We start from the raw sequence: 17,936 nt of genomic DNA on the forward strand, positions 1-17,936 counted from the left end.
GGGCACTGTCAGTCTGTCCTCAACGCACAATATCAAGCACGGCTGGAGCAGCAACGAGACATCCAGAATTCCGCTCCATGCCGTGCATGACCCTGGTAGAGAATTCACTTTGTTTATTCATTCAGCATTTGTCAGGTGTTTGTATGTTTTCACATGAACAAGGGAGCAAGAGGCGGATTCTTTCCCCACTGTGTTGTCACTTGGCTTAATAGTTTCACACAGAGGAAGCATCTGGGGTATTCGGAAGATGACTCAGTTGAGCACCATCTGTGAAGAATCTGGATGGACATTACGCCGTTGTTCTCATTTCCCAGTGCCAGCGCTGTAGAGCTGTGTGTAAACAGTGGGTGCGACTAGCAATGCTGGTTTGCACCCAGACTCCTCTGTGCGCCCTCTACCACCACGAGGTATGACAGCGGAAGTTCAGAGGTTCTCTTTCCGCCTGCGGACACACATACAGTCTCTTTATCACCAGCTTTTGATTTGCCAGTTTGGCTCCAATCAGGGTATTCCTCATTCCTGGATTTCACTCGGCGTCATAGGGGAGAAAATGATAAGCCCCATTGCTCCCCATCGCTTCCCAGCCTTTTAGCTAAGATCAAGTGTAAGACACTTGATAAGACACTCCCTGCAGGGAAGTGTGTAATCTGAGGAGAGTCATCTTTTCATCATAGATTGTCTTGTGCCACTTTCAGCAAGAGGACTTGGGGATGTGTTTTTGAAACAGTTTAACTCATTTCATAGTGCCTCAATTATATTTACATGCTTTAAATTATTTTGTTTTTCTAAATTGAATCTATTCCTAAAAGCGTCCTTACATTGTTTCCGGAATAAGGTAGAGCATAAAATATGCATACATAATATTTGTTGTAGGAAAATGAAACAATAGAATGATCATAATAAATTATTTGAAGTAAAATATATTTTTAAATCACCCTTTGTGTATTATCTAACATAGCTGGAGAAAAGCACAGTTCGTTTCTGTGTTTTAAAGATTACTATTATTAAAATATAATATTTGCTTCTGAATATGTGATTGGCATCCCAAATATTTCCAATTTTACTTAGTACCTCCATTAAAACTTAGACTCGAAAAGATTTCACCTTATTTATTCATTATTTTTTATAAACTGGTGGTGAATTTACCAGTGCAAATGGAAATACTAACAGTCCCAGAAGGCATTTGTTTCTTTACTAACAAATAATGTGCATTTAATTTATTTGGCTTATTTGGTAGCTCTCCATTTAATAGAGATTAATTTTCTACAACTTTCTTTCGAGAGTAGAAATATAGTTTTCTTCCTATCTTTCAAAATGCTTATGGCAATGACTGATTTCCCTGCCTGAAAAAAAATTTTTTTAAAAACATATCCAGGGGTGCCTGGGTGGCTCAGTTGGTTAAGTGTCTGCCTTTGGCTCAGGTCATGATCCCAGCCCAGAGTCTGGACTCCCTGCTCAGTGGAGAGCCTGCTTCTCCCTCTCCTTCTGGCTCTCCCTCTGCTTGTGCTCTCTCTCTCTCTGTCAAATAAATTTTTAAAAAATCTTTGAAAAAATATCTATATGTAAATATAGCTAAGGGACTAGAAAGAAATAGAGCATAATATTCAAGATGGTTATCTCCCTGTGGTGGGATTATGAGTACTTTTAAAATCTTTATACTCTTCTGTAATGCCCCAAATTTTCTACAATGAGTTGGTACTACTTTTGTTAGCAGAAAAGGCCACCATTGAAATGTACTTTAAAATGTTTGGCTCGTTTATCGTAAAAAGTTTGCGTAGGCTCATACACTGGACATGTTTTTTACATCTTGATCCGGGCAGGGCTTTGCTGAGCACATTTTGTGGCCAACTTTACCTGGAGCAAAGAGTTGTAATTTCTTTACTTATCAGTTACACTGAAGTGCATGTACGTGTCTTCTTAAAATATGATTTTATCCGTCAAAAATGTATACATAAAATCTAAAATATGCATAAACAACATAAAAATCAAAGTTACAATCGTGAGATCAGAAATAAAGAGAGACAAAGATTTGTAGTACCCCTTTAAGCACTGAGTACCTCAGTGATTCCTTCAACATTTAATCTGGAAAAGCCTGCACATTTAAAGTGTTTTCTTCTCTCTCAATTTATGTAGTATTAGTATACAACAACTTTATGGCCGTAAGAGTTTAATTTTTTTGAAGAGGTTGTTACTGTGGAAAAAAAGAAAAAGCCACCCATGAATTAACAGAGTGGATTATTCAAAATTGAGATTGCCTAAAACAACCATATGGAAAAGCAGACATTGATACGTAAAATCTCTGGCATACCCCAATCCACTTTTTGAAAATATACTCAAAATAAGATGTATCATTGTTATTTTTAACAACCCAATCCTTTAAATAAATAAAACTGCCTTGAAATATGACCCTCATAGAGTAATAGATATATTTTTCACTTGGAAACATTTTTATTTTTAATACATTTTTAAAGAAGCAACATCAATTTCTTTATTACATGTAATTATTTTTAAAGTTAAGATAACTTTATTCGTCTTTTAAAGATTTTATTTACTTACTTGACAGAGAGAGAGAGCACAAGCAGGGGGAGCAGCAGGCAGAAGTTGAGGGAGAAGCAGACTCCCGGCTGAGCAAGGAGTCCAATGCTGGTCTTGATCCCAGGACCCTGGGATCATGACCCAAGCTGAAGGCAGACGCCCAACCGACTGAGGCACCCAGGTGCCCCAAAGTTAATTGTAAAAGGTGAAAGCTTTATCGATCTGAAGAAAAACCAGAGTACCAAAGTGAAGATAATTTTAAATAACACCCAGTCACTGGGCGATATCACGGGGTGATGAAAGATGTCATTTCATTATCCTGTCGACTTCCGATTAATCGAGGCCTCATTCAGTATCCACTGTGGGTTTCGCCTCCCAAAATAATTCTTACCGATGTACACAGAACAGGTTAAGGCTTTGTTGTGATTGTTACGCGTTGTACCATGTGCTAGTTTTAGAGCTATACAGATACGTATTAGTTCAATGAGTTTAGTATTTGCCTCACTTGACAGAAACTGCAAGTTCATTCATCAGTGTAAAGGAGGAGAGGAAAAGGCAAAAATAAAAAAAACAGAGACGTTTAACATTGGTCAAGACGTGAGTAGCAACGTCTGTCCGCTGCGAGCGAGAGGCCTGACCTGGGCCAGGTGGGCGAGCCGCGGCCGCGGCGGGGGCACCAGGCAGCACCGCCGGCCCAGGGGCGCTCTGTGATCCTGCCAGAGCTCCGGCTCCGGAGACGCCTTCTCCTCCAGATTTCCCGAGAGCCCGCAGGGGTTTCCCTTGACCTTCACTTCCAGAGCCTTTCCGGGGTTCGCGAGCGTCTAATCCTCCCTGCTTCCTGCTTTCCCGGTAGAGCTCTGGTAACGGACGCTTAGGAAGGGGTACGCTCAGTCTCCCGAAAGTGAGTTGTTTCGTTTTCCCACTACATAGTAAGCTACTGGTGACTCGGGATGTGCTCTAAATTTATAATAAAGCATATTTCTTGGTATTTCCAGGTTATTACACTTCCCTTGAAATCTCTCACGCCCCCTCCCAAACTAACAAAAAAAGAAGGCACCGTCATTTGTTACGTGTTTTCATTTATTATAGCTGATATTGTTTTTATTGTATCTTTCTTTATACCGGAATTGTGACAAAGGGCAATTAGTTTTACAGAAAGTGCAGAAAGGTAGGAAGGTTGCTTTAATTTTTCCCAAACCTGGCTGGAGGGAAAATTCGCACATCCTTCAAGTTTGTGAAACAGGCGTCGAATCTTTATTAAGTTGGCCAGCAGCAGCAGGTCATCCGCATTCAGGTACCGGAGGACGGGAATCTCCTCGGGGTTAGGGAGCTTTTCAGCAAAGAGAAAGAGAAGGGAACCTCAGGGTCCACCTGTGGCAGCGGGGAGGCGGGAGGAGGCGAGCAGGTGGCAGTCATTCGGGGCTGGAGTCCCTGAGTCTCATTATCTACACATGGGGGGTCAGCGGCGTTCATGGAATCTGAAGGGGGAATGTGCTAAAATGCTGGCGAGATCTGAGAGCCAGAGCAGGCCTGACCGCATAGAATTTGGATACTTTCAAACGCTGACAATTGGTTCAAGTAGTGTATCGGCATATAGTGACGGGAGCACCCCGAGGCCGCAAGCACGGTCCCTTCGCTGGGAGAGCCCCGTGGGGAGAGCAGGGTCAGGGCTGGGCTGGAGGCTAGGAAGGCACCGAGCGGGCAGCCTCCTCCCAGAAGGCGGCGCCTCAGCTGAGGGTTCAAGTAGGACCCGACGGCTGACACTCCTTTCCTTCTAAAATGTGCCCCTACCTCCAGGAAGCCATCCACCTTAACCTGTCCGTGACCCTCCCGTGGCCTCTGCGCTTCCCCTTCCTCACAGCCGTTGGTGATCGAGGCTGACGTCTCCTTGCCGCTGCAGGAAGGGGACGGGGCCTGTCCGCACAGTCCTGCCTGTGTGTGTTTCCCGTGTGGGGATTCAGGACCAGCGTTTCGCCCCGGGTGCGGCGGCCTAAATGCAAGCGGAACGACTGCCTGCCGCGAGCACAGCGGCCACCGACCTGCAGGAGAGGAGAGAACGCCGCGCTCCCCTCTGCATCGGAAGGTAGGGAGCGAGCGAGCGAGGGAGGGAGGGACGGGGAGTGCGAGACGGATGAATAACAAAGAATAGACCAGCGTTTTTAACTTCGCTTCAATCCCAAATTCCAGAGAATCACAGAAAACTTTTTAAGAGAGTAAATCAACAATGGTTCTAGGAACTAGAAAAGATTTTGATCAGCAGGAATAGTCTTACGGAATTCCTGAGTATCAGAAAGCAGATGGGGCCATCCCCATCGAGAGAGAAAGGACCAAATGAGACCGCTAACCCAAAACACACGTCCTGAGATCAAAGTTAACAGAAGCGAGGAGGAGGACAGGCCCTGGGGTAAATATTAGAATGATCAGTTGATCAGTTGGGAGGCAGCCCTTCCGTGGGTCTGGGTGGGGTTGGGTGGGGATGCTCCTGTTTTTTCAACTGTGGTGCCCCAGGCTGCACAGGCTGGAGCTGGAAGTCTGGCACTGGGGCGAGCCTTCCACCCCTCAACGGCTGCTTTCCCACAGTCCCCGCGAACAAACTTCAGTAAGCAGAACACGCAGGAAAGCAGGGATTCTCAGATACAAAATGAACACACAGTCAGGAATCACCAAATATCTGAGGAAATTTGAGGCCACGAGGGAGAGGCCAGATTTACCTATCGGAGATACCAATATTCAAGGAGACAGAATTAGTAGCCAGAGGAAGACTCTGGAATATATATAGTTAATATTTTCTGAGGGATTGGAGAGAATTATGGTTGTCGAAGAGAAGAAATAACTAGAGGACTTGGAAATGCTATGCATATAGAAAGATGTGTTAACAATTTTAGAATGATCATTAAAATAAAATGTATGAAAAGATTGAGTCTATTAGGTTGAGGAAAGCAACGAAATCAAGTTACATACTGTTTGCAAGAGACACATCTAACTTAAAACTGTATGAAAACATTGAAAATCAAAGGATGTAAAAAATGTACCAAGCAAATGCTAACTAAAAAGAAAGCAGGTGTAGCAATTTAACATCATACAGAATAGAATTTAAGGCAAAGGTCACTGGTAGGGACATTGGGAATAATACATATTGATAATATAATCTTTTTGTTAAAATTAAAACAAAGAACTTCACTGATAACGCTGAGTCCTATAATGGGCGGAGCTGAAGAGCTAATACGGGAGGTGAAAGATCAGGCTGGCCCAAGGCAGAAGGTACAATGCACCAAGAAGACAGTCAACGTGTTGAATTTCCTGACCACAGAGCCTTAAGAGTCACCTTGGGGAAGACCAGAAGCAGGGAGACTCATTACGAAGCTCTTATAATGATTTAAACAAGAGATGGACCCGGCCCAAGAGGCAGACAAGAAGGATGGTATTAGAGGACTTAAGAAGGTTCGAGACCAAGGTTTGGAGACCAGAGCTGTTCCGGAGGGAGGCAGGGTTTATAGGACCTGCAGGGAGCAGAATTGAGGCTGTGACGCGGAGAGGGGGAGTACTGAGCACTGAAGGAATGCAGTCGTCATCGCTGAGGTGGAGAAGACTGAGGGCGCGCCAAGCTCTGCGATCTAATTTCGCTAAGTTTTTAATGCCCTCTTAGACACACAAACGGAGATGCAGGGTTGGAATCCGGGATGTGCAAGCTAAAAGTTCGTGGAAGAGAAAATGGTTATCAAGATGAGGTGGTATTTAAGGACAGGAGACTCCATGAGACCACCTAGGGAGTGATTCACTAGGGAGATGAAGAAGAGCCCCGGGGGAGGCCTGGAGCCCTCAATATGTAGAAAATGGGGAAATGAAGAGAGTCAGCAAAGAAAAATGAGAAGGAACAGTCCCCAAGATGGAAGGAAAATCAAGGGAGAGCAGTGCCCCGGAAGCAAGGCAAGAAATGCTTCCAGGAGGAGGAAGTGAAGAACTGGCTGATGCCACTGGGAGGCCACTCCATGTGGCATAAATTAACTATAATGCATATGAAACATTATAGAGCGATTAAAAACAAAATAGACAAATATGCTTGGAAATGTAGACATGGAAAAACCTCTAGTACTCCTTAACTGGAAAACAAAAACAGAAAATCCCCCCAACAATAAAAGCAATACGATCCAATTTTTATTGTAAAAAAGATGTGTATGAATAACTTATAAATCCACTGAACAAAGAAATACTAGCTTTGGGGTGGTGATTACCTTTGGGAAAGGGATGAGAATAGATGAAAGGATGAAAGTGGAATCTCAATTTTTTACCCTATTTCTATATTATTTGAATCTTCAAATATGAGAATGTATTTAACCTATCACTTTCGTAATTTTTAAAAACCTAAAGAAAGGGTGATCATGAGGATAATGAGAAATGGAAAAAATTTTAACATCACATTGTTTTTTTGGATCAAAATGACTCTCTTTCTGATTAAAATTCATTTCTAAGGAGTGAGGGGGGAGAGAGAGAGAGAGAGAACATTTTTTACGTTTTTGGTAAGAACGCATTTACCATGAATGTAATGTGTCAAAAGAAGCCTATCTTATAAATTTCTAACAAATAAAGCAGCTTGTCTGGAGCCTGAGCAGCTGAGCGCGGTAGCCAGACAGACCGAAAGTGGCCGGAATAGCGCTGAGCCCACTGTAGACCCTCACTCCCTGTTGGCTGACTCTGAAGTGTCCCCTCTGTTGGGTCTTTATGAGATATTTCTGCCTGTGCTGAATATTGAGGTCATATTTCCACTTATTTAAGCATAGAATTTTTCGGGGTTGACAATACCTTTGAAGTCTGGAGCAGTCTCTGCCTTTAATAATTGATGAAACAAAGGGCCTATGAGTTTAAGGGACTTGTTCAGAGCCACACACCAGATATGCTACATAGACCTTTATTTATCTCTACCTCTCTATCTGTATATATATTTCAACATTATTGAGATATAACTGACAAAGTGTATATGGAGCTTTCATTTACTGAGTACTTAGTACCACCAACCATGGTATCAAGCACCATGCTAGGTACTTTGCATTCTCATTGAATCTTCACAGCAATCTGTTTGGTAGGAATCATTTCCTCATCTTATAGATGAGGGAACTGAAGTTCAAGTTCACCCACTTAGCTAAGTAGCAAAGTTGAGGTAAGAAACTATGTCCCTGTAACCTGAAGGCCATGTTCTTAACCATTGCCAGTCCTGAGAGTGTATTCTAGGCCATGCCCTGGGTGGGGCAGAGGAATCAGTAAGGCAGAGATTTTGTCCTTCTAGCTCTAGAAGGACACCATCTGGTAGGAAAGGCAGCCATAGGGGCAAGTAAGGCAGCATGGTCCAGCAAGCACAAGGACAGAGGTGAGTACATGGACACCCCAGGGAAGGCCATGAATTGGACCCTGATTGGGCAAAGGGCTGGAAGGTCTGGGAAGTGTCTCCAAGGAGACGGGACTTATGCTTAGTCTTGAACATGGTTGGAACCCAGGTCTCCTGACTCAGCCCAGGACTTTCTGCTATAACACGAAGCAAAAACAAACACAATACAAAATCCTAAAACCAAACTCCCAAAGTAACACTACTTGGTCACAGAGTAAACACGGTGTTAGTATTATCCACCCTGAACTAAGAGGAATTTCTGAAGAACAAACAATTAATATGAAATTTTCACTATGTGATTTTTCCAATGAATTCCAAAACTCTTAGTGGACAGTAGATTGCACACAATTATAATCTGTTGGTACACACTAACAAAAGTCATTTTACTCTTATTATTCTAAATGCTTTGAACTGTTTTCAAAAATGTACATACCTTCACTTTGGTCCCAACACTGATTCTTGCCTGTTGGCCCATTGCTAGAAAAGTGATTGAAATCTTGTCTTGTTCTAAGATGCGAATTCCAATGTAATGGTTCAAAGCCAGGAAGACAGGTTTAAATGAAACAAAGGGTGAGGAAGCAACAGAACTGGACCAATTCCAAGCCCTTATTCTGTTGCCAGCTTGATCTGAGTATTGACCTCCCAAGATATTGATGTATACCCTGGGCACAAAGGAAATCAAAAATTATAAACAGGAACATTATAATTCAACCTTGAAATTAGCCCTGTCGCTTGCTAGCCAAGGGGAGCCCCAGTTTATGCTGGCCGGTAGCCTCCACGTGGTGCAAAACCTCAGGTAATCTTGGGAGTGGTAATACTGGGACTGAATTTTATGCTAATTTGAAGTAGCGGATCCAACCCAAGACCTACTGACAAACCAAACTGGGTCCCAAAGACGGAACCAGGATGGTAAAAGGATCTGGAAAACTGTGTGCTGGGAAGAATGAAGGGGGAGCACGGAAGGTTTAGTCTGGACAAGAAGACATGCAGGCGAGGCGGGCAGGCTGTGCCTGAAGAGGGGAGAAGACCAGTGCTTAGATTTTCCCCAGGATGAAATGAAGACCAGTGACTATAATCCCGGGGAAGGCCCCATTGGCCTCAGTCAGGACAGCTGTGTTCTAATAGTGTCCAGCAACTGGGAGCCAGGGGTTCTTCTAGGATGGCTCTTGTCAGGGCTGGGTGTGGGCAGGAGAGGCTCAGGGAACATCTCTGAGATGGCTCAGAGTGCCGGCGAAGAGCCTTGTGACAGAGCACAAGGTGGAGTTTAGACTAATGGGGCCTCCCCAGTCTCTTGGCGTAGCTGATGCCACGTTTCACTGCATTACATACATATTAGCACAGTCTGAGTTCCAGTGCAGTAAGGACTGCCATTCTACTTAGTTATCTCCTCCTCGTGCTCTCTCACCTTCTTCCAACTTGGATCGCCCATCCCTTCCTTGAGGAGAGGGAATAGGTATAGTTCTGGGTACTTAGAAAGTTGGCTGAATTTGATAATAAATTATTTTTTTAAAACTAGATGAATTGGGGGCGCCTGGATGGCATAGCGGTTAGGCGTCTGCCTTCGGCTCAGGGCGTGATCCCGGCGTTCCGGGATCGAGCCCCACATCAGGCTCCTCCGCTATGAGCCTGCTTCTTCCTCTCCCACTCCCCCTGCTTGTGTTCCCTCTCTCGCTGGCTGCCTCTATCTCTGTCAAATAAATAAATAAAATCTTTAAAAAAAAAAAACTAGATGAATTGGCCATGAGGGTCCCTAGAGCAAGATAACATCTTATTTCCCCACTGCTGATTAGTGGCAGTAATCTAATAACAAAAGTGCAAGTGAGAAATTGAGGTGATGATCTTATTGTATGCGGGAGGAAGAAGTTTCCTTTCATCTGGAAATGTGGATGAAAATAATACTTGGCTAAAACTATGTAGATAAAGAATGTTTATTAAATGAATAATTTGAGTCTATATCACGTACAGATACATGCTTGTAGTGGCAAAGATCAGAGTGTGCCTTCAAACAACATCAGTCCAGCAGGGGAGATGGGCTTGCTACACGAAAGGCAGAGGCAGCTAGAAGGGGCTGTGAGAGTATGCAGAAGGCCCATCAGAGGGCCAGGAGTTCAGCTAGTGGGTCAGAGACTTCACAGACAGGGGAAAGTCCTAGAAACCAATGAATATCTGGTGACAATTAATACAGTACCCCCATCAGATGTAATATAGGATTGCTTTTTTTTTTAATTTTAAAGATTTTATTTATTTATTTATTTGACAGAGACAGCAAGAGAGGGAACACAAGCAGGGCGAGTGGGAGAGGGAGAAGCAGGCTTCCCGCCGAGCAGGGAGCCCAATGATGTGGGACTCGATCCCAGGACCCTGGGATCACGACCCGAGACAAAGGCAGACGCCCAATGCCTGAGCCACCCAGGCGCCCCAGGATTGCTATTGAACCCTGAAGGATAAGTAGAAATTCTTCAGTACACATAGGGGTAATGGACTGACTACTGCATTAGGCCTAAAAAAACCACAAATGTCTTAACTTTCTCAAGTACTGGCAGAATGTCCAGACTTTGTCAGTTATGAAAGGAGTTTCTCAAGATGAGATTGTCATTCCTGTAAATAATTTAAAGGGAAAGAGTATCTCTTTCTGAAAAGCTCAGGAAGTTGGAACTGCATTTGAAATTAGAACCCAAATTTCACTTCCTCAGGCTAAATGAAATAATGTGAAGTCACAGTGTAGATAAGTTCTAGATCAAAATGGGATGGGGATCTCTAGAGACTTTGTATATTACTGTTGGTTGTGGCTATAGGGATATTGGAATAGTTATAGATATATCTCAAAATATAACACACACATACAACTATAACAACATAGTGTAGCAGCTATCCATTGTGAATTATTTCCATAGAGGTGGTAGTATGACATCAGGCATAGAGAGACCACCTGGGTTCATATCCCAAATCCCTCAGGTGACCATATAATTTGTTTAGAGATCTTTTTCTAATATTAAAATAACATAGTTTATATTTTCTTACTGTTTATAGAAAGAATATGATGAGCTTTGTTTTACATAGTTGCCTGGGATTTTTCCGAGAAGATATGGAATAACATAAATTAAAAAATTCCTCTGAGTTGAACATGACTATCTAAAGACCACTAACTTAAATAATTCTTAAATTATTTTTATTTTTATAATTTGAAAGGTAAAAGAAAACTTCCAGCCATAAGAGGGTTAAATTCTAGGGATTTAATATACTGCATAGAGATAATAGTTAATAATACTGTATATATATATTTGAAAGTTGCTAAGAGGTATATCTTAAACGTTCTCAACACAAAAAAGAAGGGTAATTATGTGACATGATGGAGGTGTTAGCTAATGCAATGTGATACTCATTTTGCAATATGTAAGTGTATCAAATCAACACATTTTATGTCTTCAACTTACACAATGTTATATGTCAATTATATCTCAATAAAGTTAGAAAAAATAAAATTTCACAACCACCACCACCCGCCGCCCCCCCCCCCCACCAAAATGGCAGCAGGAGAAACCTAGAAGCCTACCAGACATTTCCATTGGGATGATAGCATGAACTTCTGCCAGAAGAATCTAGCAATGCCAGGATTGCAGGGTCAGTTGGCATGTCTTCTTGGACTATACAAGTGAAACCATTTATTTTGTTGGGCACTCGGATGATGGCTAGGTTTCCAGATGGGTAGCTGAGATCAGATAAGGTCATTTGAGTTGTTCTAATGGTCCTTGACTATTCTGGGAATAAATTCAATTTATGAGAGAGACTTTGAAACGATTGTGGAATAGGAGCTACTGTTATTACAAAAAGAATTTTATGCTTTTTATGGGATCAAAATATATTTACAAGATGCAAAAAGCCTCAACCAAAATACCAGCAAATGGAATCTAGCAATGTATAAAAAGAATTATATACTATGACAAAGTGGAGTTTATCCCAGGAATGCAAGGTTGGCTTGACATCTAAAAATTAATCAATGAAATATATTATATTGATAGAATAAAGAACAAAAAAATGATCCTTTCAATATACACAGAAAAAGCATTTGATAAAATCCAATGCCTTTTCATGATAAACAACTCAATGAACTAAGAATAAAAGGGAAACTCCTCAACCTGACAGTGTCTAACAAAAACCCACCGCTGACATCATACTTAATGGTCAAAGACTGAGTGACTTCCCGCTTAGATCAGGAACCAATCAAAAATGTTCACTCTCCCCACTTCTATTCAACATTGCACTGAAAGGTCTAACTAGGGAAATTTTATGAAAGAAAAAGAAAAAAAGTCATCCAGATTGGAAATGAAAGATGTGAAACTATCTCTATTTGCAGAGACCTGCTCTTATATATAGAAAATCCTAAGGAATCCATGAAACAATATATTAGAACTAACAAACAAGTCCAGCAGGGTTGTAGGCAACAAGACCAATGTACAAAAATTAAATTGTACTTCTGTGTACTAGAAGTGAACATTCTGAAAATGTAATTAAGAAAATAATTCCATCTATAATAGCATCAAAAAGAATAAAGTTTACTGAGGATAATTTAGGTTAATAATACTCAGTCCTATCTAAGCTGATCAGAGAAGCCCAGAGGTACACAAGACTGACTCTGAGTCATTGTGAAAAGCAGCCATGGCCTTCACGAGAATGAAGAATTAAAGCCAGGGCATGAAATGATAACTAATGATAAAAGTTGGGGGAAGTTATGTAAAATTTGTTGATAAAACAAAACCTACACTTTCTTTCATGGGGCCTGAGCTAAAACTTCATTATACTTCCTACGCCTTGAAAGTCAATCTTCTGGTTGATTAACTGGGTTTGACTAAACTTTTATATATATATATATATGGTCCTAAACTTTTAGGAAACTATTACTAAACATGACTTTCTCCTATTAAAGTGGGACCTGCATTCACCAAAAAGCTCTCCTCACTTCATAGTTTTGTCTGTTTTTTACTTTCCTTGATGTATTAAATGGCCTTTATGTCCACATAGCAAATGGCTTGGCCATCAGGTGGAAGTGCAAGAGACGAGTAACTTAGTGTTCCATAAAATGGATATCGAACTTTTGTATTAAAAAACAATGTGCTGCTCGCAGATGTGTAAATTGGTACACATTTTCTGGGGGACAAAATCTATCAAAGCTTTAAAATGTCTGTAATTTCTTAGCCATAGTTTCTACTCCTAGACATTCAATTCAAGGAAATAAGTGATAATATGCAATGAAGTCTGCCAAAGCTGTTCATTTAGCTGTTGTATATAATAGCAAAAAATTGTGAAGCCGCCTTTGTAATTACAGTACATCCCTATAATGAAATACCTTGTGGTCATAAAAATGGTGGTGTATTTCTATCTTTATTGCATATTATATACTCATAACATTATTATTTAATATTATTATACAAAGAGGGCAAGTTGAAAGGTATGAATAACAAGTTGAAGAATTGATTTCTAAAGAATTATATATATGCTCAAATAAAAAAGGAAAGATACATAAAAAAGATGTTAACAGCTTTTCTCTGGGTGGCAGGGTTTGGGATAATATCTATCTTTTCTTTATAGTTTTCTATATTTTTTTCCTATCTTTTTTGTGAAGAACTAAAGCTAATATGAATAACTTGTTGAAAGGATACAATATTTGTGTTGTTCCATCTGGAAATGAAGTCAGAAACTTGCTCCCATGTTTGTAGTGTTTCTCTAAGAGCTCATTCCTCATGATCTATATACGCACCACAGAAAATGAAAGGACCCTTAACTGCTAATTGTTCCAGATACAACATACTAATTATGATAGTAATAGGCATTCCTTGCTCGCTAGGCAGTGATACAAACCATTTCTTAATTTAAATTTTCGGCCCTGCAACAGTGACAGGGAACAATCCTTAGGAATCATTAAAGATTGTTCCTAACCCTTGCAGATAACTTGATGAAAGCTTTCAGGCAGGAATCTGACATTTCATATCTTTTTGAAAGGGCTTTTTTTTTTTTTTAATTTTTTACTTTGTTCACAATTTACTATAGAAACAAAACAGAAGATTAAATGGCAGCCCTAGCACAATGGAAATATTCTATAAGCTAATTGTAGTAGTGGTTACATAACTGCCAAAATTCATAGAGCTGTACATCTAAAAAAGGTGAATTCTGTATATAAATTATATTTCAACAGAGTGACTATATTTTTTTATTTTTATTTTTTTTTTAAGATTTTATTTATTTGACAGAGAGAGACACAGCAAGAGAGGAACACAAGCAGGGGGAGTGGGAGAGGGAGAAGCAGGCTTCCCACTGAGCAGGGAACCCCGATGCGGGGCTTGATCTCAGGACCTTGGAATCATGACCTGAGCTGAAGGCAGACACTTAACAACCAAGCCACCCAGGTGCCCCTCAACAGAGTGACTTTAAACTCATGTATAAGCTATTAGCATCTGGTGTCTCTTCAAGGTTGCTCTTGAAGTTATTTGAGCAAAACACTAATGGTGTATGAGAAATTGAAGAAAGAAATACAGGGAGATAATCCTTATTATATCTCCAACTTTAACTATTTTATATGTAATACTCAATAGGGAAATGAATTTGTGCCCAGTAACATTTTCTAATCAAAGATTCTTTGTATTCCTAATCTTGTATTATAGTAAAATCGATTCAAGAATTTCTAGGGCTAAACAATGAAACCACCTAAATATTCCTATAAATGTTGCCATTTATTTTGGAAGATAACACATTTTTTCATTTTAAAAGTTATGAAATATGAAATACATTCAGAAAAGTGCTAAAACATGCTGTTTTGTTAGTGAGTAATTATAAAGTGTTCACCCATTGTTATCGCCATCTGGGTCAAGAAATAGAACAATGCCAATACTCTAGGAGCCCCTTCTGTGTGTCTATCTCAAAGTTGGTAACTTTCTTTCCTAGACATAACCACTACTCTGATTTCATGGTCATTTCTTTGCACTTTTATAATTTCTAAACAAATAGCTTTAATTTTTCTCATTTTGAATTTTACATAAGTAGAAATATACATCATGTAATCTTTAATATTTTCAATGTTATGTATGTGAGTTTCACGCATGTTCCAGTGTGTAGCTGTGGTCCATTAACTTTTTTTTTTTAAGATTTTATTTATTTATTTGACAGGGAGAGAGACAGCTAGCAAGAGAGGGAACACAGCCAGGGGGAGTGGGAGAGGAAGAAGCAGGCTCCCAGTGGAGGAGCCTGATGTGGGGCTCGATCCCAGGACCCCGGGATCACACCCTGAGCCAAAGGCAGATGCTTAACGACTGAGCCACCCAGGCGCCCCTGGTCCATTAACTTTGATTTGTGTATAGTGTTTCATGGTATGAATTTATCACTGTTTATTTAATGGATATTTGGGTCATTCCCAGTTTTTGACTATTGTAAACAGTGATACAGCAAACGTGGTTATGCATGTATGCTGGTACCCAGTTCCTCTTGGATATTATGACCATTTGAGAAAAATGGGCCAAAAAAACTCTTGAGCACTTCTCAAAGGAGAAATCTCAAACAGTCAATAAATGAAGAGGTGCTCAACATCATTAGTAATCTGGGAAAGGGAAATTAAAACCACAATTAGAGATCAGTTCATACCTATCATACTGGCAAAGAAAATGAAAAGTCTGCTAGTACTGACTATTGGAAAGGATGAAGAACAAAGAGTCACTATGTTTGCCTCTAGTGGATCAATGTAATTTGGTCCAACAACTTGGAAATCATTTTGGCTTCATCTAGTAAAGTGAAAGACATATCTTGGGATTCAGCAATTCCATCTCTGGGTATAATATCTGAGAGAAGGGCAAATAATATACCTTAACTTCAGACTTGGATAAATTAAATTTACTTGCTGAAATTTCTAGGGTAGCCAGAGAAACAATAGAGACAGAGAGTCTAACTTCCAAGCTTGTAGAGGTAAAACAAAAAATAGAATGACATATTTTAAATACCTACCCAAAAGACCAGGAAGGATAAAGGAAAAGAAAAATACGTAACAAGGAACAAATAGAAAATATTAAAGAATGTCAGTAATTATATGTAAATAGACTAAATGCTCCAGTTAATAGACAAAGAATGTCATATTAGTTCTTTTTTTAAGGAAAAATTCCAACCATATATTATTTACAAGAGACAAATCTAAAATATAAGAATACAAAAAGATTATAAATATAAATGATATATGAAAATACTAAAGAGTATTACTAGAGATAAAGATTACTTCAGAATGATAAAAGTTTTAATCCACCAGGAAGATGTAACATTACAAAAGACTTTTCCCATATTAAGACAGTTTCAATATATGTAAAGCAAAATTCCACAAAAGGAAAAGGAAAAATGAAAAATTCCATAATCATAACGGGATCATGAGCTGAGCCAAAGGCAGACGCTTAACCGACTGACCCACCCAAGTGCCCCTCCATATTGTTTAAATGAAATTAGAACCACTACCTCACATTATATGTAAAAATCACTTCCAAGTGGAATAAAGACCTAAATGTGAAATGCAGACCTACAGAGATTTTTTTAACATAGGAGAATAGCTTTATTATATCAGGTCAGAGAAGGATTAACCAACCAATGAAAAAAAGCAGTATCCATGAAGGATTTGATAAATTACAATTAAAATGGTGAAAGACAAGACAAGAAGGGAAAAGTAGTTGCAGCAATACGACACACAACGGGCTTGCATCCTAGTATAAGGAATTTTTATAAATCAACATGAAAAAAAAGTCTAATGTACCACTTTTTCTCTTCATCTTTCTTGAATCTCAGATCATCTAAATTACACAAAGCACATTCTTTAGAATATCCTTTAATGAGGGGCTACTAGTGACAAATGATCTTTCACTTTACTAGACAATGTCTTTTTTGGGCACATTTTCTTGAAAAATATTTTAACCAGTTATAGACTTCTAGACTGATACTTTCTTTAAGCACACTAAAGACATTCCACTGCCTTCTGTCTTCCATTGTTGCTTTTGGGAGATTATCTGACAGTCTAACTCTTCTTTGAATATAAATAGGACTACTTGTTCTCTGCTGCTTTTAAGATATTTTTTCCCTCTGTGTTCTACGGTTTTGCTCTGACATGTCTAGGATTTTTTTTTTCTTTATTTCATCTTGATTGGAATTCATTGGGCTTCTTACATCTGTAGAAAATTATCCATTATCTCTTCAGATACTGTCTCTGTCAGATTTTCTTTCTCCTCTCCTTTTGGGATTTTGAATAAATATGTTTTGGACACCTCATTTTCATATATCATACACTTTATTCTATATTCTTTACTTAAGTTTGTTACCATGGAGAATTTTATAATTTTTTTTTAACTTTTTTCCAGGTCATTAGTTCTCTCTTTAGTTGGGTCTAACCTGTGTTTAACTGTCATCTTTTAAGTTTTTAAACTTCAGTTATTATATTTTTCATTTCTGTAAGTTCCATTGTTTTCTTTACACACTGATTATGTTGCTATAATTTTCTGTTCCCCCTGTATATCTTCAAGCTGATATTTTATTTTCTTAAGCATAGTTTAATTTCCAAAGTCTTTGCAGGTCTTTTTAAAATTAAATATTATTCCTCTGGGTTTTCAACTGTGGTGTTGAGTTTTCTTGCATTCTTGGTTCTTTTTCACTGTGTGCTAGTAACTGAAACCGAAAGATAATTTGCAGGAGAAATCTGAGGGACAGGTGACTTTCCTCCAGACACTATTTGGATTTGATTCTGTCACTTCAGTTCACTGCCATGCCTTAAATTCTATATCACCGAAGAGAAACAAATCTGGTCTCCATAATTTAATTTCTAGAAATCTATTCTGAAATAATATACTTATATAAAAATACATTTATACACAAAGATATTCAAAGCAATGTTATTTAGTATAGCAAAAAAACCCCTGCTAACCTGTATGTCCAATAACAGGGGAATGGTTAAATAAATTACATAAAGAAGCACATAGATATTAAAATGCTGTTAATGTAAGCTATATAATAT

At 39.4% G+C, this 17,936-nt stretch overlaps 1 protein-coding gene across 1 annotated transcript in view; it reads right to left on the minus strand.

Annotated features, from left to right (window-relative positions):
- Positions 1–3,601: 3,601 nt before the first annotated feature.
- Positions 3,602–17,936, minus strand: part of ERICH6 (glutamate rich 6) — a 30,136-nt gene continuing 15,801 nt past the window's right edge. The window contains exons 11-14 of the mRNA XM_045811085.2: positions 13,573–13,658; positions 11,469–11,624; positions 8,349–8,577; positions 3,602–3,865 (exon numbers count right to left, since the gene is read on the minus strand). Coding sequence (XP_045667041.1) covers positions 3,602–3,865; positions 8,349–8,577; positions 11,469–11,624; positions 13,573–13,658 — 735 coding nt within the window. The remainder of the gene's footprint in view (positions 3,866–8,348; positions 8,578–11,468; positions 11,625–13,572; positions 13,659–17,936) is intronic.

This window comes from Ursus americanus, chromosome 20, assembly GCF_024610735.1.
Source record: "Ursus americanus isolate L20-20 chromosome 20, mUrsAme1.1.p, whole genome shotgun sequence".
Taxonomy (NCBI): domain Eukaryota; kingdom Metazoa; phylum Chordata; class Mammalia; order Carnivora; family Ursidae; genus Ursus; species Ursus americanus.